This window comes from Dama dama, chromosome 4, assembly GCF_033118175.1.
Source record: "Dama dama isolate Ldn47 chromosome 4, ASM3311817v1, whole genome shotgun sequence".
Taxonomy (NCBI): domain Eukaryota; kingdom Metazoa; phylum Chordata; class Mammalia; order Artiodactyla; family Cervidae; genus Dama; species Dama dama.
Genome location: NC_083684.1, coordinates 58723052 through 58743704, shown reverse-complemented (window position 1 = coordinate 58743704; position 20653 = coordinate 58723052). Strand labels below are relative to the sequence as shown.

Below are 20653 nucleotides of genomic sequence, written 5' to 3'. Positions count from 1 at the left end.
GAAGCTGCCTGTTGAGGGGCACCAGGAGGCCAAGAAGGGGCAGAGGAGCAGGTTCGGGTGGGAAGGAGGAAGGTGAGGGAAGGTGGGTTACTGGGGGAGGGAGGGACACGACCATCCTCATGAGAGCAGCCATTCAAATGACTCCAGAAATCTTAGCATTTATAAAAACTGGCAGATTTATTCCGCAGGGGCCCATTTCCAAGAAGCTAAAGGTGAAGGTTAAGAGGAGAGGTTTCCTCTCCTATTCCTTTCCCCCTTATCTTGTTTCTCCCCAGGGGGTAAAAATGGCCTGGACCCCAAAACCTACCCAAATAAAAAACCAAAAAACTGAGGTTCCAAAAAGTTACAGCATCTTAATTCCTCATAGAAAAGGGGAAGGAGCCAGAGGGAAGGGAGGGAGGTCCCTGGGGTAGGGGGAGGCACCCCCAACCTGGTGGGACAACCCTCCTTACACAGCTGTCCCAAATGGGACAAGCCAGGGACACAGCATTTAAAAACTCCCACATCCCATTTTATCAAAACCAAAGAGAAAAAAAAATTTCCTCCCCCCCACAAACCTAAATATATATATATATATACTTTTTTTTTCCTTAAAAAAAAAACTTCAAAGGCATTAAGCGTTAAAGTGAATCTACAACAAGGGAATGTGAAATTCCCTCCTTCCCTCCCCCTTACTGTGGGGTTACTTGGTACATCCCCAGCAGAGGAACCAGCCCCAAGGGGATGGCAGAGGGGAAGGACCAAAGGGAACAAAGAGTGGGGGCTTCCCCATCCAATCAGCAGCCAATATGGGTGTGGGCGTGGTGCTGGGGAAGCCACACCCCCTTGGAATTTTCCAAGTGATATAGGGAGTGGGGAAGATGCATTCCTGTGTAGTCTTCAGCCAATTCCAAGTCAAGTCGAGGCAGGGAAAGCAGGGTGACAGGCGGAGGGGATGTGCGGAAAGGAGAAACTGGATTTTCTGGGGCCCAGTGGTCAGGGGGCACCCCGCTTCCTCAGCTCCTGGACAAAGGCTGGAAGGAAACAGTGGGCAGAGGTCAGGGGCAGAGCCTCTTCCCCTTCTCCCTTCCAAAACAAGGGCTTGTCAAGGGACACCATGCCTCCAAAATAAATAAATGTTTAAAAAGAAAAAGAAACACCTCACCTTCAATTATTTCCTCTTTCACTTTTTGCAATTCCTTCCTCACCTCTTCCAGAAGCTCCTGAAAATAATGGGGGTACAACCAATAAGGAAGAGTACCTGGACTTACAGAAGTGAATCCCCCGTTTCTTATTAATGACTGAGGGGCCAGAGGAAGGAGGGTCAAGACCTGTATCCCACACACACCATGACATCACTGGCCAGGCCACAAAGTGACTGAGATTTCTAGGGGAGAATTCTGGATCCTCTAGCCAGAGAGAAAAGTACTGGAGAACATCCAGTACCAGGGCTGGCAAATAAGACATTCCAGTCTCCTGCCAACTCCGGGTGGTGATAAATGTCTGCGGCCAGTGTGCTGAAAAGGATTCTGGATACTCATCAGGAATGAGTGCAGTGATAGATTAGTAAGGTCTGTCATGGGCATTGGACAAAGCGGTTATGGGGTCTGTCATCCCTGACACGACCCAATTTCTCCAGTTCTGAGACTGGGAAGCTGAGGGTTCCAAGGCCCTTTCTAGAATCACATAGCAGGTCAGTGGCAGAGTCTAGGCCCAGATCTCTTTTCTATCCCCTGAGCTTCACCCCCACTCCCCTCCCCTACCTGTTTCACCCTCTCCAGGTCTGACTCGTCACTGGAGCTAGGCGTAGGGGGGTGGGCCTCAGAAGTGGTTGCTGAAGAAGACGACTTCATCCTGGGAGAGGTGGCATGGTGTGGGGCAGAAACGAGGTTAGAGAGAGGGTCTCCCTCCCCTGCCTCCCATTCCAGCGGTCACACTGTGTTCCTCCCTACAAATTTGGCAAGTCCAACTCTTTCTGGGGGTGGGGCCCCAGTATTGATGGCCCACCTTGGCAAGGTTGTGCTGTTCTTCTCCCAGGGTCTCCGCACAGATTCTGGGGGACAGACAATAAGTCAAAAAGGTCAGAAACAAGGAAAGCCCTGCCTCAGCCTTTCTTCCCGAGCCTCATCTGCCCCCATTCAAAGAACCATCTCAGGAGACTACAATCCACAGAATTATCTGTACAGACTCTCCCATGAAGGTGTGTTATATATGAGAAGACGGCATCCTGGAACTCGAAATTCCTGTGACTAGACTGGGCTCTCACTCACCACTGTGGGCTGGGACTCTGGCGTCTGACTCCTCCTGCTGGTGGGAAATAAAACTGTCACGAACCAGACATGGCCATTCTGCTCCTTTTCTTCCTCCGCCTTCAAATATCGCCAATCCCTATCACAGCCCCCACCCCAATATTCCTACTCTAATGGTACATCCTAAGATGTATGAGGCAGGAAGGGTCCCTAACTCACATTGGCAGATTCATCCTTGGCGGGTTTCTCCCCAACTTGCGTGGCTTTCCTTCTGTGAGAGAGAAAGGCAAAAACAGATGGCTCCAGTCCTCTCTCAGCTACTCAACAGTTCCCTTCCCCAGAGTTCTGGAAAAGTGGGTCCTAGGGTGCAGACTTCTGGAATTCGTCAAGGCTAAGCACATTTTAATTTTAGAAGTTAAAAAGGGAACTGTTCGCGAATTGGGGTGGGGGGTTTAGGATTCCTGCATTTGGGAATCACAAAATTCTCAGGGCAGAGTCCCCAGCTTCTGAGGTGGGGTCACCTAAGGTCCTAGAATTCTGGGTTCCAGAACATTCCAGAGGCTACCTAGGGGGTTGCAAACCTCAGCCATCTCAGGAGAATGCAGTCCCCATCATTATATCTCAAACCTAGCTATCAAAGGATGAACTTTCACCCAAAGAAACAAACTACCCAGGAATCCGAGCCCTCCTCACACCTGGTCCTACTGAACTGGAATCCCAGCCGTGATAACTGCTGGGCTGAGGGGTTTGTTTTGAGAGCTTTCTGCGACCATTGAGAGCTCTGGGCTCAGGCTCACCTCCGGGCCAGCATGGCGTTCATCTCTTCCATGAGGCCCCCGCCTGTGCTTCGACTGCTCTCAGCTTTGGGGGCCACGGGCCCCGCTGAAGCCTCCTCCTGCTGGAGAAATTACAGAGAAGAGGGGGCTTACGGGCAGGCCTCCCAGCCCTCCTTTGAGGCTCCCAGGCAACTCTGGCCTCTTTCCATTATTATACCAGACCCGTCACCCCATACCCACTGCACCTGCCCCTCACCTTGCTAACTTTCCTGAGTTTGGCGCCGGCAATGGCTGAGGCCAGGCTGGGGGCCCCAGTCCCTCCACCACTGGGACCTTGTGCTGTGGGGAGAGGGGGTGCCGGGGGTGGGCCTCCCCCTGCTCCCTGTGAGGCGGCCGAGACCCCTGAGGAGGAGAGACCAGGGGGTGGGGGTGGACCCGGAGGAGGGGGAGGTCCCGGGGGCGGTGGTGGTCCCCCAGCTGGTGGAGCAGGCGGGCCTCCTGTAAGAAACACAAAACAGGAGGGGTGCTAAGCGAGAAGCTTCATTCTTTATTGTCCGGCTGGCCCACCCCCTCCTCTGGGGTGGTCCCCTGACCCCCGAGGCCAACTGGGCAATCACCTGCGTTGGAGGCTCTGCGCTCTCGCTCCATGAGCTCTGACTGCTGCTGCCTGGGGAGGGAGGGTGAGTGGCTATCACTCAGGGCCCCCAGATAGACAGCAACCGCCCAGATCGCCCCTCAGAGGTGTCCCGGCAGGGCTGGTTCCTAAGCCCCACTCATGTCCTCTATCCCCCATGGGCCCAGGAGAGGGCTGGGGGGTGGGGTGGTAAGGGCAGGGACAGGGCGAGACCAGGATATGAGCTATCTAGTCATCAGACCATCAAGAATCACAAAATGCCCAAGATCCTTTAAACAATTCAGTTCTGGACTCTGGGAGTCCAGGGGACTGGGATTTGAAGGGTCAGAAGGTTCTGTAACTTTGGGCATCAGTTTTTCAGACTCCACGTGGGGAAGGGTGGTTCTTAAAGATGTGGATTTCTAGTCCCCTGGGAGTTGGAACATTCTGAAAATCGAAAGTTGGAGAGGTGTGAACTCTAGGCGTCAGGGGTTTTGGAACCACCTAGAACTCTGGCCGGGGGAAGGTTCCCCACCCAGGGACCGGCCCCACCTTTTCTGCTGCTCCATCTCCTCTGGGGAGGGGCCATTCTGGGCAGACCAGGTGGGAGGCGCTGCAGGTGGTGGTGGGGGCGGGGGCCCACCTCCTGCAAGTGAGAGTAAAGGCTAGTGAGTCACACGGAAGCCAGCCCCACCCCTTGGCACGCTCCCAAGGGGCCCCCGGGTACCCTGTGAGGAGGGTTGGCACCCGCTTCCCCTGACTGAGCTGACAGTCAGGCGGTGGAAGGATACCCAGATCACAGGCAGGACAGCGAAGCCCCAGAGAAGGGGGTCGTCCGCCCCAAGACCTGCAGATGGGAATCTGCAGGGACAAGACTTGATTTCAGGCAGATTCCAGAATCCAGGCTCTTGACGCACAGTCACAGCTGCTCAGACCCCCTACCTGAGAGCTCAGAAGAGGCTGACAGCCCCCTCCTCACCCACCCCCAGGCCTCTGGCCCCCGTGTGTTTCCTGTGCTTCAGACTGCCACTGAAGTTGCTCCTGGAAGCAAACGCCTCCACCATTTGATGACTGGCAAACCTCGATGCACAGCCATCACCTAAAACCTTTGCTCCTCAAAGCGCTCTTTATGGACTGGTAAACTTTGGCATCCATCAGGGAGCTTGTTGGAAGCACAGAGGCTCCGGCCTTGGCCCACCTACCTGATTCAGAATCTGCATTTTTTCCTAGATGACTCGCGGGCACATTCCAGTTTAAGAAATACCAACTGGAAGTTTTTTCTCAACATTGTGGCTGACAATGTGACTGACAATGACGTCAGTCCATCTAATGGTTACCTGGAGAAAGGGCACAAGAAACCTCCCGGAGGCCTGAAATATTTCTATCTTGATCTGGGAGGCGGTCACACAGAAGTGTGCAAGTGTAAAAATTCGTGGAGCAAAATGGGCTTTTAGGAACCATGCATTTTACATGTGGGTGCCCTCAGGGCAAAGAGGAGCCCACAAAACTGGGCTGGCCAAAAAAATCCATTTGGGTTTCTCAGTGACATCGGAAAAACCTGAATGAGCTTTTTGGCCAGCCCAGTAACTCTCCATAGCAGCAGTGAATGAGCCCTGTTTTCAGATGCGTAAACTGAGGCCAAGTGGAAAAGGGGCGGCCCCAGGCCCCACGGCAGGGCTCAATGGTCCCCTCTGCTGGCTGTCTCTAACCTTCCAAGGCCTCTAGGGCGCTGGCCATGCCGTTGGCAAACTGCGTGGCATCTTCCTTGCTGCCAAAGTTGAGGCCCCAGACCTGCCGGGCGTCACGCCACTGGTGGAAGTTGGGGGTGGCCTGGTTATACTTGACACCCCGGACGATGGCACAGTTGATGACCACCTGGCGGGAGTTGGGGGGGAGAAGTGGGTGAGGGATGGTGAGGTACCACAGGCAGAGGGGGCGAGGAGGAGGGGAGCCTCACCTGCTGGTCCGGCAGCATCTTGCGGCCGACCACCCGGAAGGAGTTGGCGGTGGGGTTGTGATAGATCTGGACGCGGCTGAAGGCCTGCGGGCCCGTGCCGGCGGGCAGCCAGCGCTTGTTGCTGTCATCGTAGAGCATCACCGTGGCCCGGCTGGTGCACACAACCGTCTCGCTGCAGAGAGGTGGGCGGGGGAAAGGGAGAGAGGCCAGTTAGCTGTGGGGAGCCTGGCATCCTCCCCCAGGGGCTGGTCACCTTTTCGTACCCCCTGGGAGATTTGGAGACACAAAGACAGTGTGCCAGGAAGAGGGACCCATGGAGAGGAAGAGGAAGACAGACCGAGAGAGAGGGCTGAGGACGGGCCCTCAGAGAGACCCAGATAGGGAGACGGGAGGAGAAAAAGACAGGTGGGACGGCGAAAGACAGACTGGGAGAGACAGACAAATAGACAAGCTGGGGGATGTGAGACAGACAAGGAAAGAGACAGACAGTCAAACGGGGAGCAAAAGACAGGAAGAGGAAGAGTCAGACCGGCTGGAAGAGACAAAAACATACAGACTGATGATGGGGAGAGAGAGGTAAGAAAGGGGGTCAGATTGGTACAGGGGAGACGGACCGAAAGGAGTAATGGGGAGAAGAGATGCAAAGGCAGAGAGCAGAGAAAGAGGCCGATGGAGAAGGACAGAGATGGACAGACAGGCGGAGATGTGGTGTGAGAGCTGGAAGAGGGGGGCCCGGGAAAAGCAGATGAAAGGGACAGAGCAGGTGTCCTGGGCAGCACTGGGAACAAGCCCCTGCCCGATGCCCTTGGAGCCTCAGTTTCCCTGTCTCTGTCGGGAGGCTTGGACCTTCCCGCCCCTACTCTCCACTGTGGAGGAGGAAGCTGAGGCTCAGGGAGGTGAAGGGTGAGGCTTGCAGCAAGTTGGGGACCGATGCCGAGATCCCAGCTCTTCCCCTTCCTGCTGCCCACCCCATCCATCCGGCGCCACCCACCCTCCCCCACCCCCTGGCGCCAACAGCCATCAGCAGACACTCCCTGCTCTGTGTCAGGCAGTGACCCAGACAGCCCCGGCCCCACCCTCCAGGGCAGGAGAGCATCGCAAGGGACTGTCCTGTCCGCACATGGTGATAATCCAAGACCAGGCCTGGGGTTGCCCAGAAGAAGGGCCTGCCCCTGCCTTTGGATCAGAGAAGACTTCCTGGAGGAGGTGACATCTGACTTAGCCCTGGGGTGGGGGTCTCAGTAAACTGGCTCAGGATCTGATCCAGACATAGGTTCAAATCCCTGCTGGGCCACCTACTCCATGTGACTCAGGCGAGCAACCTTCCCACAGAAGTCATCTTCTTTGCCCGCAAACTGGGGAAATGACAGACCCCACCTCCCAGGGCAGTGGGTGAAGTAAATGTGTCTGGGCATGTGGAGTGCTTGGCGTGGGGCCTGGCATGAGTGCTGAGTAACTGTCAGCATCCCTTCCCCGGGCGCTCTGAACAGGCACCAAGGGGCCCTCCTCCACCCCCCACCAGTCCTTCTGGGAAGGTTCAATGCCCTCCTCTCTCAGTGGGGAAACTCAGGCTTCCAGACGGGAAGTGACTTGGCCAAGGTCACCCACAAACCAGGGGGAAGCACTAGTCCCTGCCCGGCCCCAACCCCCACCGGACTTTTTCCTGAAAAGAGGAAGTTGGTGGTCAGAGGTTTCCGGGGAGAGAAATTATACCCCCCAAAGGCTCTGTCTCTACCAGGGCTACGGGCTGGAGCGTGACAGGGACTCTATAAACGACAAGGCAGGGAGAGCCCCTTCGGACCCAGATCTGAGTTCTCAGGCCAGGGAGGTAAGCCCCCAGGTTATAATCAGGGGGCCTCGTTCTCCTGAGGCACTTCAACCCAGCCCTTTCTCCAGAGTCTCTCATTTTATTTTAACTGCAGCTCTTCTAGGTGGGCTATTTCATCCTCATTCTGCAAGGACTGCAAACAGTGGCACAGAGAGGTCGCATGACTCACCCATGGTCACACAGCGAGTAGCTAGCAGAGTGAGGATCTGAACCCAGGCCACCTGGCTCCCCAGTCCACTGTCTTCACCACCGCGGACTGTGTGGGCCCTACCCACACACCAGGTGCTGGTTCTAGACAAGCGCAGCCTCAGGGGCTGTTTCTGGCTTCCACTGCCCCTGGCAGGGCAGGGTTAAGGCCTTGCCCACACCTGCCACCCACACCCAGAGCAGACTCTGGCCAGGTGCCCAGGGCCTTTGTTGCTACCCCACCCTGGCTGCACTTTGCTCTCTCCAAGAGCCCCTGCCTGCTCAGTCTCTGGACTAGCCTGAGCACTGGCTATTTGCTGAGTGACCCCGGACTGGTCTTGTCCCTCTCCAAGCCACGGTGTCCCCATTCCAGCAAAAGGATCCTGTTAAAACACAAGTCAGATTGTGTCTCTCCTCTTCTTGGAAGCTCCCCTGGTGGCTCTCAGCAGAATTTTTATGCTGGCCAAGTTCTCTCTGGGGCCTTCGTGATCTGTATGATCTCTGATCTCCCCTTGACTGGCCCCACCAGCCATTCTAGCCCCCACTTCAACATGCCAGACACATTCCCACCTCCGGGCTGTGCTCTCATTCTCCCTCAACCTGGATTTTCACCTCCTTCGGGTCTCTGCTTAGCCATCACCTCTTCCGAGAAGCCCTCCCTGACTACCCTACCAGGAAACGCTCTCACTGCATGAACCATGTTTCATAACACCCAATTCCTGCCTGACAGGGCCCTATCTGTCTCCCCCACCAAAATGTCAGGACCACAAGGGCAGGGATTTTTGTCCTTTCTGTTCACTACTGTGTTCTCAGAACCTAGACTAGTGCCTAGAACCGAGCAGGTATCCAGGAGTTGTTAAATTAGCCATCTATAAAAAAAAGGAAAGTTTTTTCTAACAGCAGCTGACATGTATTGGTTAGTCTGTGTCCCAGACACTGTTGCAGGTACTGAGCTCCAGCTGCCACAGTGAACCTGGCAGTGACCTCAGTGCACACCCTTTTTCCAGACAAGGGACTGTGGCCACAGAGAGATGAGGACAGTCATCCCAGGTCACACAGCAAACAAGCAGAGGGGCTCATATTTGAACCCAAGTCCTGATCTTCCCCACCCCCAATGTTCTTAACCTCATTTAAAGATGAGGAAACAGCTAAGCTGATTTTTTTTTTTTTTTTAAGGCAAGGTATAAAGTGGTGTGAGAGGTTTTTTTTAAAAAAAAAAAAAAGGTGGGGAGGATATAAATACCTCTGTACCCAGAGTGGTGAAAAGCAGAGGTTGCTTCTCAGGGGACTAGCCTCCCTTGCTCGCCTCTGAGGCATTGGGGCACCGGGGGTCTGACGAGGGAGGCAGGAAATGGACAGTTCGCACTGTTTACCCACTTGAGTTGCTTGATTATGTCTTTTCTTTTTGCTTTGTTTTACCATGGGCTGGTATTACCTATAAAAAATTAATTCATTACTTAAGTACAAAAAAAAAACACCACCACCTATAAACCAGACAAAAAGCTAGATCGGAAAAATCTCACAGCCAGGAAGCCAGGAGTGAAATGCAAATGAGGTCTGCTTAATTCCAGTGGTCTCTGGGGGCTTCCCTGGTGGCTCAGACGGTAAAGAATCTGCCTGCAATGCAGGAGACACAGGTTTGATCCCTGGGTTGGGAAGATCCCCTGGAGAAGGGCATGGCTACCCACTCCAGTATTCCTGCCTGGGAAATCCCATGAGAGGAGCCTGGAGGGCTCCATGGGGTTGCAAAGAGTCATACACAACTTGAGCAACTAACACTTTCAACTTGACACTGGGGTCTCACAGCCTCAATGTGACATGAGACAGCCTGAATCCTCAGTCAGCCCAGAACTCTCCCACAAGCCCTCCCATTCTGGAAATCTCCAGTATGTGGTCACTAAAGGAGGACTGAAGTCACCCCCTTGCTGCATGGCTTCACCTTTCTGAGCCTCACTTTCCAGCCCTGGAAACCATAACTCACTGGGGTTTGGTAAGGATTGAAAAAGATAAGAAAAGCCTTAAGCGCAGGACCTGGAATTTGATACAGGACCAAAAGGGAGAGTTTCCTGATGGCTCAGAGAGTAAAGAATCTGCCTGCAATGCAGGAGTCACAGGAAGTGTGGGTTTGATCCCTGGATTGGGAAGATCCCCTGGAGAAGGAAATGGCAACCCACTCCAGTATTCTTGCCTGGAGAATCCCATGGACAGAGGAGCCTGGCGGGCTACAGTCCAAAGGGTCACAAAGAGTCAGACTCGAGTGACTAAGCACACACACAACATATAAGGGAGCCGAGAAGCAATACAGGAAGGAGAGAGCTTCTCATCACGGGAGGCAATCAAGCACAGTCACTCTGGTTTACTGAAACTTTCCTGTTGAGAGGTTTGTCCTTCCTTCTACCCCTTCATCTGATAGCCCCTTAAATTGTAATCCACCCCACAAAGACCCAGGCATACACAGCCTTTCCAAACTACGAAATCTTTGAAGCAATCCTGCATAGAAACACAGGTTTAGGGTTTGTGGGGCTTGTATGGGTTCACTCTAGTCCCTCCTTCCTGACAGGCCTCAGTTCCCCATAAGTGAACAGGAAGGTAACTGGGTTCCTTCTTGCTTATCAACATTATCTTCAGTGTTTGTACAGTAAAAGCAGGTTGCTTGTTTTTTTCTAAGGCCACTAAAGGTTTGATTTTGCTTTTCTTTAAGAGTATGATAGTCTGGAAAGAGGCCTGGGTTCATATTCAGACTTGCCTACTGACTTTAATAGGTAATCTGTTTAATTCCCCTGTGCCTCAATTTTCCCATCTGGGAAAGGGGGGACGATCATAACAGTATCAATCTCTTAGAATTGCCGTGAGGATTAATTTGAATGACACCTGGTACAGTGCCTGGCACAAAGGAGTTGCTTGATCAAATGATCTCTCATTATGAAAAACAATAATAAATGAACCAAATTCTTCTAGAGGCTCCTCTGCCCCAAGAGTCTCAGACCTCTGCCCCTCTTCCCAGAATTCCAGCAGAGTCCCGGACACAGCAGACACTCAACAAATATTTGTCAAACTGAGAAAAAAAAAACTGTAATTTTCCATCTTAACAGCCTCTCTTCCAACTGTCCCCAAGACCGTCTCCAGCCTAACCAGCCAGAAATCAGAGGATCCCAGTGCCCTCCCACCCCTCAACACTACTTAGAAATTTCTGAGGGATCTTGGGCCAGGCCTTTCTCTCTTTGAGCCTCCCTCAGTTTCCCCAGCAGCCCCTAGACAGGGCTGTGGGTCTTTTTGAATCCTAGCTGTCCTGGGAGAAGGGGCACAGCCCAAGAAGGCCAGTGTGGCCATCAGCAGAAGACCCTTTAGGAGATGGGAGTAATCCTCTGGTGGGACAGGCATCAGCTAACTTCTGCCCACCCCCCAGGAGATATAGGAGGTTTGGTCAAGGCTCGCAGTAGCAGGGGGCCTTGTGGGAGGGCCAGGGCCTCTGGGACTGGGGGAGGCGGGGGCGGGAGGCTGGCCCAGACATTGCTCCTGCCCTTTTACGGTCTCAGTGAGTGAGGCAGCACTAACTCGGACATCCGCCATCCGCCTTCCACCGTGCCTGGGACCGGAAACGCGAGGGGGGGGGGCACAAGGGGCGGGGCTGGGGGCAGTGGGAGAGGAGAGTCCCCAGGGAAGAAGGTGAAGGAAGAGGGCCTGACTCTCCAAAACTGCCCTCTCTGCCGGGCAGACCTTTTAGAGGTGTTGCTATAATGGGGGAAAGGGTAGGCAGGAAGTCTTGTGGGTGTCTGTGGGTGCCCCCATCGCTCCAAATTTTCCAACAATCCCTTTTCAGCAGAAGGAACAAATGTGGGAGGGGGGGGATTCTCTAATGACCACAAAAAGGAATGCCACCCAGATGTCAAAGGGCTGGGAATGTGGCGGATGAGAGAGGATGTGGGCCCCAGGGGGTTAATCCCCAGCGGCCCCCCAGGGGCCTCTCCCTCAAGCTGGGGGCTTTGGAGCAGGAAGTCTCTGAGAGAGTAGAGGAAGGGAGATAGTATTGTCAGGCTCAGGCCTCAAGGGAGAGATTATGGGGGGCCGGGGGGGGGGGGAATGGGAGAGTGAGGGGGAGGGCCAGTCGGGTCCCCCAGTCCGCACCGGCCCCGCCCTCAGGTGAGCCCAGGAGTTTGGAGGGAGGCTCCGGGAAAAACAAAATCCCTGGGTCCCTTGGGCCCCCCAGCCAGGATTAAATTCCTGGGAAGATAGCTGGAACTCTCTGGGAAGCCTGAATCCCAGGGGGAGAGGGCTATGACCTTGAGGCTTTCCAACGCCCCCTCCTCCAACGGCACAACTCCGGACGGCTAGGGAAGGGGGAGCGGTGTTGAGAGAAGGGGGAGGCGCCGTGGTGGGGAAAGCAGCCGGCCCAAGGCGCTCTCAGCCCGCCCCCCCCCCCCCCACACCAGCTGTCTCGACAGGTGAGTCAGTTAGACAAAGGGCCCCCTTCCCCCAGCTGCTGCGCCCCCTCCCTCTCCAGGGCCGCGCAGGTGGGGGAGAGGGGCCGCCCTTCGGGCCGGGGCTGGGGAGGCGCCCTCAGCACAGAGCGCTCGCTCCCTCCTAGGCACAGCCTGTTTTAAGCACATTGTGGGTGGGGAGCGGCGAGGAACTGGAGTCCCAACCAGACCCTCCAGGCTGCGTCTGGGTCCCTGGATCCGTCCACTTCAACCTCCTTCACAGGGGGATGAACCACCCAAATTTAGGGGTTAAGTACCCCCGAAGTTAATGATCAAAGTCCCTCGTGGGAAGAATTTCCAGCGCCATGTATGGGGGACCCCGAAAACCAAGCTCTACGTTTCAATCTCTCTTCCAGGTCCCAGGGGACTCCCAAACCGGCCCCCCATAATCCCTCTCAGGGCCACGTTGAGATTTGGGGGCAGTCTGAGTCCCGCCTAACCCCTAGCCTCTATGAGGGGATTATTTGCCAACTTGGAGGTTCTCTGAAAAGTCTTAAAATTTTCGGGAGTCCTCGGAGCGCCCCCAAACCTAAGGGCTCCCAGGAGAATCTCACGGCACCACTCAGAGCCTTGAGAGTCAAGGGGAAGTGGTCAGTGTTTGGAGCTCGTCCAAGGGGGCTCGGCCTCAAATCCGAGGCTCCCAGTGCCCAGTCCCCAAATTCCAAGCGGGACCAAGCTGGGGGGAGGAGGGGACAAAGGCAGGGCGGCAGGAGCCCGCGCCGGCCAGGGAACGGTCTGGAGGCAGTTGGAGGCTCACCTCATGGCTGCTCGGCGGGCGGGCGGAGCGCCCACGGGCTAGGTGCTCCCGGGGCGCCCCCGGCTCGGGGTTCAGAGGTTCAGCGCTGGTTCTAGGTTCTGTTCAGTCTCCCCCAGGGTCCCGCCCCATAGAGTCCGGCTTCCTGCGGAGGAACGTGGACAGGGCCGGGGCGGGTCCTCGGGCGCCTCTTCCCTCTGGGGTTCTGCTCGGGGGGTCCGTGCGGCAGAAAGAGGGTGCGGCGTCCCCTCCCCGGCGCGCCCCCTCAGCCGGCGGCAGCTACAATGTTACTCTTACTACTGTACTTCTCTTTGCTACATTTCGTTCCAAAATTCCACTCCCCGCACCCACAATGCCCTGCGCCTTAAAGGGGCCGCGGACACCTTAAGGCGGTGGGGTTGGGGGGGGTGTTGGTGGAGGGCGCTTAAAAGGGCAACGCGGAACCTTCGACTTCCGCTATTTCCCTCTTCCCCAACGTTTTTGCACAGCGATGCACTCTGGGGGTCACCCCCAAATTAGAGGGGAAGCTTGATAGAGGGGAAGGGATCCTTCCTTGATCCTGAGTTCTCTCCCACGATGGAAATTCTTAGGGGAATGAATATCAGTGGGGGCACAATTTCTTCTCACTCTCCTCATCGACTTTTTTTCATTTCTTTACATTCTACTCAATTTGGGGGGCGAGGAGGGCCCTCGGGTCAAGCATAGATTTTCTCCGATTTTCTCCCTTAAATCCTACCTTCGGGACGTCCCCCCCGCCAAGGTCTCCCTCCTCCCCCAATTTATGAGGGGTCACTAAGGGGTGATCCACCTCTCTCGCCGAGGAGGGGGATGGGTGGGGAGGGGGCCCACCTCTCTTGTTGCCCCCCACCCCCGCCCGCCCAGGGAAGGTGAGGAGGAAGTGGGCCGAGGGGGCGCGGCCGGCCGCTGACTCACAACCGCAGGGTGTGTGTGTGGGGCGGGGTGGGGGGGTGGTGCAGCGGTGGACCTGGGTGGGAATGGGACTCCCGATCCCTGTGTGAATAAGGCTCCCGGCCCCCTACCCACGCATGCCCCGCCGTGACTCAGTTTCGCGTGCGGAGGATGGTGGGATCATGCAGCAATCCGAGGGCACGGAGTTGGGGGACCCTCCCTATGCCGACTCCTGCGAGCCCCCTCCCCCACGCGCCAGGTTCAGGCTGAGTCCCTACACCCTCCCGGGCTTCCGCCACGGGACCCGCAGGCTCCACCCCCACGTGACGCAAGCAATATGACCACGCCCCTCCCGTAGAGCGCCACCTGGCCTGGGGGGCAGGAGTCTGGGAAATCAGCTGGAAGTTTAGAAATGGATAAACTGAGGTCTAGAGGCAGGGAATAAATCTGGGCTAGAGCCCTCTTGATTGAGCCACCAGGACTCCAGTGGTTAATGAGAGTAAAACAATTTTCAGGGCCTAGCTGACTTGGTGAGGGAATCAAGCGTCCTACCTTTTTCCAGAAGGAGACTGCTGCTTGGGTGATACCCGGATCTCCTTTACCTCATTATTCGAGGCCAGTCTCTGATATTCTTCTCTGAAGAACTGAGTAATCCTCTCCCCTTCGCTACCCCCCACTGCTGCTGCTGCTGCTGCTAAGTCACTTCAGTCGTGTCCAACTCTGTGCGACCCCATAGACGCAGCCCACCAGACTCCTCCGTCCACAGGATTCTCTAGGCAAGAATACTGGAGTGGGTTGCCATTTCCTTCTCCCCTACCCCACAGCGGAAAGCCTTAAACCCTGAACCACTGTAGGTTATAATTGTTTCTCCGCGTGTCTCCTCAGGCTGTGAGTCGTTTGGGGACAGAATTGAGAACCCCAGTTCTTTGTGACCATGGGCAAGTCCTTATTCCTCTCTGGGTCTCAGCTTTCCCATCTGTGAAATGGGAAAGTGGTGCTTCTGTGTGCCACTTGCACTATAGTCAGCAAATGTTTTGGTAAAGATCCAAATAGGGACTTCCCCCGGTGGTCCAGTGGCTAAGACCACAAGTAGGGGGCCCGGGTTCCATCCCTGGTCAGGGAACTAGATTGCACGTGCTGCAAGTAAGACCCAGAGCAGCCAAATAAATAAATCCAAATAGAAAATATTTTAGGTATATTAGACATAGGTCCTCTTTTATGTATTTTTTTACAACCCTTTAAAAATGTAAAAATTATTCTAAGCTCAAGTGCTGTACAAAACAGGTGGCAAGACCCCAGCACTAGAGAAACTCTTGCATGTGTACACAGGAGTCTGATCAAGAATCTTTATGGCAGCAGCAATGTAAGGGTAAAAAACTGGAAACAACCTAAATATCCATCAAGAGGATGATGGGTATTGAAACCATTCCATATCTCTTGTCTGAAGTGCTGAGAGGCAGCTGAAAAGAATGAGGTGTGTGCAAGTAGCAGGAAAGAAGGCTCCAACACATTATTGAGTAAAAGGAAACAAATTACCAAATGATACATAGGGTATGAGTAAAAATCAAGAAAACATTTTAAGGTACCATATATGTGTGTGTACTTGCCTAATAAAAGTTCTCGAAACATCCACTCCAAACTCATTGCAGGGATTATCAATAGGACAGTGAATGGCATCATGGAGAGTTTGATGGTCATAATCTCAAGCCTCATCTCTAAAATGCCAAGTTTGGGACTTCCCTGATGGTCCAGTTGTTAAGAATCCAACTGCCAGTGCTGGAGACACGGTTGGGGAAGATTTCCACATGCCCTCAGGGCAACTAAGCCCATGTGCCACAACTACTGAGCCCAGTGCTCTAGAACCTCTGAGTTCAACTGCAGAGCCCATATGCCTCAACTACTAAAGCCCATGTGCCCTAGATCCCAAGCGCCTGAAGTAACAGAACCCCTCCCTCACTGCTGTCAACTAGAGGATGCCCATGGGCAGCAATGAAGACCCAGTGCGAGCAAAATTTTAAAAAAGAAAGAAAGAAAATGTCAAGTTCAATCTTTCCTCTAGGCTTTCACACTAGCTGTTCCTTCTGCCCCAAGGGGTTTGTGCATGGCTGACTAGTTCTCTGTTAGGTTTCTATTCAGCTGTCCCCTCCTCAGAGGTCTTCACAAACCCCCCTGTCTAAAGTGACCATCCCCAGGTGGAAAATAGAGTGATTATGGGTGGGGACTTGTCATTGTATACCATTTTGTGCCCTGTGAATTTAAAACCAAGTGAACTTATTACCCATAGATAGCAATGTAAAAAACCAACATAGTTCCCTTAGATGTTTTCTTAATCACATCCCCCATCTCCTTTTTTTTTTTTCTAAGACCCTTGTCAGTGTCTGAGATGACCTTGTTATGGGTTCCCTTGTTTGCTGTTCCCCCACCCCGCCCACCCCCCAGACCAGGAGGTTCCAGGGGGAGGAACTTCAGTGGGTCTGCCAGGTTGATGGCCATGAGCAGGGCCTTTTGCCCACAGCAGGTGCCCCATACATATTTGCCAAATGACAGAGCAAATAATGCCTATGGGTTTTTTTTTTTTCCACAAGAAAAATATATTTTGAATTATGTAATTAAAATTTAATCATAAAAACTTTCCCCAACCTCCCTGCCAAATAGATGAAAAATAGGAAGCGAAGAGAAGGTTATTGAACTGGGTGCTTTTCAGGGTCCAGTCAGCTCTAATTATTAGACATTTGGTTTTGGGGTTTGGATTTTTTTTTTTTTTTTTTTTTCGGTCTAGCTGGTGGGTGGAATTTCCCCTCTCTCATAAGACGTCTTATGAGAGGGAAGTAGGAGAAAGGGAAATAAACATTCTGGGGTTCCTCCATCAGCTTCTCTTCCTTCCGCTGGTCTGCATAACTGGGGAAGGGGAGTTCTCTTCCTTAATTCCGCTGAGGTCCCAGCTGGGCAGTGGGTTCCTCAGCCCCTTTCTGCCCCTTCTGTAAAAACAAAATGTGGAAGACGGTGAATAGGAACCCCTTCCTGCCTCTCAGTATTTACTCCCTGGTATTCACAATGCTCCACTTCTATTTTTTCCTTCGGGGAACCAACATTCCTCATCTCTTCAACCCCTCTGTTTTAGGGCGAGGGGACTCCAAGGCCAGGCACTAAGGGATGGGCCTGCCAGCCTGGCCAATCAGAGACACGGCGGGCACGTGACCCAGTGTGGCCAATGAGAAGCAGCTCTGGAACCGCGGCTGCCCGTACTGGGAAACGCATGCTCTCCCCACTGGGGATGTTAAGTTCCTGGGATGTGAGCCTGGAGCAGCAACTCTCTGCCACCTCATGTGGAGACCCTGCCAGGAAATGAAGCCAACTCAGAGAAAATAAAACTAACCGCATGACATCATTTGACAACTGGATGCAGTCATGCCTTAAGTCCCTGAACTCTTCAATTACACGGACCAGTAAATTCTCTGCTTTGTCTTCGCAGTTTAAATGAGGTTTCTGTCACAAATCAAAAGAATCCTTACGAAGTTCTCCTTTCTGCTGCTAAGAAATTATCCATACCCTCCGCCAAAGAGTAATAAATAACCCAGCTCTCTTCTCTGCCCTGCAAAGGCCTTCCAGTTTCCATTCTCACATTTCCTCCCAGACTTCCACCCCATACCTTAGCGTATATGGCTTCACCCACCACCTCCTTGGACATCTTCAAATAAGCTTTGTGATCCCATGGACTGTTGTCCACCAGGCTCCTCTGTCCATGGAATTTTCCAGGCAAGAGTACTGGAGTGGGTAGCCATTCCCTTCTCCAGGGGATCTTCTCAACCCAGGGATTGAACCCAAGTCTGCTGCATTGCAGGCAGATTCTTTACTGTCTGAACCACTAGGGAAGCCCCCCAAATAGGGTATCTGGGCCCAATCCACAATCTCTCTCCTCTAAGACCTAGACCACCCTCAGAGATGTCCTGGTGGTCTCTGCAGCGCAGTCAAGTTGGTCATTAACATTCCGTAAATTTTTCGGCCTTATTCCTGGATGGAGGGGGTGGTGCTTGGGATGATGGCACTTCATGGAGCAATGTTGTTGTTGTTCAGTCGCTAAGTCATGTCCGATTCTTTGTGACCCCATGGGCTGCAGCAGGCAAGACTTCCACGTCCTTCACTATCTCCTGGAGTTTGCTCAAACTCATGTCCATTGAGTCGGTGATGCCATCCAACCATCTCATCTTCTGTTGCCCCCTTCTCCTCCTGCCCTCAATCTTTCCCAACATCAGGGTCTTTCCCAATGATGGAGCAAAGTCAGAGGCATATTTCTTGGAGAAGAAGCACAATCTTTTCTCTGCTTCTGCTTCCAACCCCACCCCCCTCCCCCCCATCTATCACAATTCTTCAGGACCAGGTGTGAGAATTTATTAATATATTGGGCAAATCCACCCTGGCTGCAATTTCCCCATCACTTAAAGGAGTGGGGTGGGGGCCTGAATTACATGCTCCTGAGAAACGTTAAAGAATACAGGGTCCTTACCACCCAGCGCTGTCTTGAGGCCTGGCAGAACTGAGAATAAGCTTCAGCGATGACTGTGGCCCTAGAGAGCAAAGGAAGGCCTTCAGGAGGGCATCCTCCTCCTGCCAGCAACGCTCCCATTCCAACCTACCCCCCCCCCCCAACTCACTTGCAGTATAGCCCTCCCCCAGGAGGTAAATCCGGGATGTCCTCAGAGGCCAGAGTCCTGAAAACTGTGTTCAAGCTGGGGGGCTCTGAGGCAGAGGCACACAGCTCTGAGAAAGAGACAAGAATTGTGAGGTTGCTTGGCTGGCAGACAACCCTTTCTGCTGGACTCCCAACACTGCTCACCTGCAACTCTGCATCCCAGGGCTGCATCGAGCAGTACCTCCTTCCTGATGGCCTCCTCACAAGGTCTGGGAGCCCCTGGAAAGCAGACCAGGAGGCAGGTCATGTTGTCCAGGCTGCCCTGGAGAAGGTGGAGAAAAGAGAGCCTGGTGGAACACGTGTGAGGGCCAGGGCTCTATGCCTTGGGCAGCAGTGTCCCAACGTTCCCCTTGTTCTAGTGCCCCCTTCCCAATCTGGTTATGCGCATTTCTCGAAAGTACCACCTTTCTGCCACTCTAAAGCATGCCTTTCACAAAGACCAATTGCTTAGGCCACGCCCTCTCCTTCTGTCCTAGCCCCACCCTGTCAAGGAGAACCACTTTGGCCACCTGATGCAAAGAGCCGACTCATTGGAAAAGATCCTGATGCTGGGAAAGATTGAGGGCAGGAGGAGAAGGGGGCAACAGAAGATGAGATGGTTGGATGGCATCACCGACTCAGTGGACATGAGTTTGAGCAAACTCCAGGAGATAGTGATGGACAGGGAAGGCTGGTGTGCTGCCGTTCATGGGGTCGCAAAGAGTTGGACATAACTGAGCAACAGCAACGACAACTTCTCTTTTCCAAAGCTCCTCACACTATGCTGCTTAGCTGCTCTTCCTTCTGCCACTAATCACACCTCAGTACCTACCTCTAGGCCTAAGCGTTTGTGTTCAGTCACTTCAGTCGTATCCGATTCTTTGCCACCCCATGGACCGTGACCCACCAGGCTCCTCCGTCCGTGGAATTTTCCCGGCAAGAATACTGGAGTGGGTTGGCATTTCCTACTTCAGTGGATCTTCCCAACCCAGGAATCGAACCTGCGTCTCCTCCATCTCCTACATTGCAGGTGGATTCTTTACCACTGAACCACCTGGGAAGCCCTAAGAGCTGTCCCATTTCAAAAGACCACGCCCTTTCTCTTAAATCCTTCCTGCGTATCTATCCATAGCATCTTGTCTCCAGTCTTCCCTCAGTCTCCGCCCTCTGCATCTTTTGACCCTGACCTGTTCCTGCAGGCCCCGCCCCCTAATGTAGCCCCACTTATCCTCTAGTTTTACTTTAGCCTCTCCATCAAAGCTCCTCTTCCCTAAGTCCTGAGGTTCTTCCTTCAAAGATCTCAAACCCCGCCCCCAGGACCTTGCAAAGACACGTGTCCAACAGCTGCGCGCAGAGAAGCTCTGGGGCCAAGCCCAAACAGAGGCGCGATGCCACCAGTCCCGCTAGGGCAGACCCGGACATCGCATCCCACACGCCATCAGAAGCCAAGAGCATGAACTCGTCCTCCGCTTGGCGTGCCAGGGCGGTCACCTCAGGCTCCGCGGAAACGAGTTGCTGTTCTGGGGGCCTTCCCGGAGCCTCTTTGTAGGCAAAGTCTCCCAGTGCTCTGGACACTGCCAAAGAGCCCTCGAGGCGCCGACGGCTGATGGTGCCGCCCGCGTCATGGATGCGTTCACGTTCTCGGGGACGGAGGGGCCGATGGTCCTCGGTGCTGAAGGCCACGGCGCCGGCGCGACTCAGCACCGCGCGGGAGTCACCGCAGTGCGCCAGGTACAGAAAGCGCGGGGAAACCAGTAACGCCACAGCGGTGGAGCCACCCGGCTCGCCGCGGGGCCAGAGGGCACGCAGGCGCGCGTCTGCGCTCAGAAAGGCGCGGCGCAGTGCTTCGCACACGCCCTGGGGCTCGCTGGGCGCCGGGCCCAGCGCCTCGAGCACTTGGCCCTTCAGGTGGCGGGCGCCGAAGAGGGCGGCTCTTGCCCCGCCGTGGCCGTCGAGGACTGCGAAGAAGGCCCAACCCGGGGGCAGCCCGGGTAGCGCAAGCCAAGCGCAGTGAGCGTCCTCCATGTGTGCGCGCCAGCCCTGCACTGCGCTAGCCCCGAAGCGCAGACCCCACGCTGCCGCCGCACCCCCGTGCGGCCGCTGGGCGCAACGCGGCGCGTCTAGGAGGGACTGAGGCCGGTTGGGAGACCTGCATCCCTCCTCTTCTTCCTCCACCTCCTCTTCCTTGCGGGCTGGCCAAAGGAGACGTTCCAGCAGGCGGGCAAGGGCCGCCATCCTTCGGCCTGGGGATCAGG

The 20653-nt window shown here is 54.4% G+C and overlaps 2 protein-coding genes across 5 annotated transcripts; both read right to left on the bottom strand.

The window, feature by feature from the left end:
- Nucleotides 1-152: 152 nt before the first annotated feature.
- On the bottom strand, nucleotides 153-13171 carry VASP (vasodilator stimulated phosphoprotein). Of its 3 annotated transcripts, none has more exons than XM_061139609.1 (13): nucleotides 12824-13171; nucleotides 5575-5746; nucleotides 5327-5492; nucleotides 4170-4263; nucleotides 3622-3671; nucleotides 3261-3502; nucleotides 3026-3126; nucleotides 2448-2499; nucleotides 2250-2283; nucleotides 1987-2032; nucleotides 1743-1833; nucleotides 1145-1202; nucleotides 153-1013 (listed from the first exon to the last, which is right to left on the bottom strand). In XM_061139609.1, exons 1-13 carry the CDS (start codon nucleotides 12826-12828, stop codon nucleotides 976-978), a joined length of 1149 nt encoding a protein of 382 aa, XP_060995592.1. In that variant the 5' UTR covers nucleotides 12829-13171; the 3' UTR covers nucleotides 153-975. The 3 variants fall into 3 exon arrangements, with proteins under 3 accessions (XP_060995592.1, XP_060995593.1, XP_060995591.1); XM_061139610.1 differs by having other exon boundaries at nucleotides 2250-2286; nucleotides 3026-3123; XM_061139608.1 differs by having other exon boundaries at nucleotides 2250-2286; nucleotides 12824-13170.
- A 3143-nt stretch (nucleotides 13172-16314) lies between these two features.
- PPM1N (protein phosphatase, Mg2+/Mn2+ dependent 1N (putative)) lies at nucleotides 16315-20639 on the bottom strand. Of its 2 annotated transcripts, none has more exons than XM_061139606.1 (5): nucleotides 19719-20639; nucleotides 18564-18681; nucleotides 18382-18487; nucleotides 18234-18294; nucleotides 16315-16707 (listed from the first exon to the last, which is right to left on the bottom strand). In XM_061139606.1, exons 1-5 carry the CDS (start codon nucleotides 20631-20633, stop codon nucleotides 16651-16653), a joined length of 1257 nt encoding a protein of 418 aa, XP_060995589.1. In that variant the 5' UTR covers nucleotides 20634-20639; the 3' UTR covers nucleotides 16315-16650. The 2 variants fall into 2 exon arrangements, with proteins under 2 accessions (XP_060995589.1, XP_060995590.1); XM_061139607.1 differs by having other exon boundaries at nucleotides 19890-20639.
- Nucleotides 20640-20653: the final 14 nt, after the last annotated feature.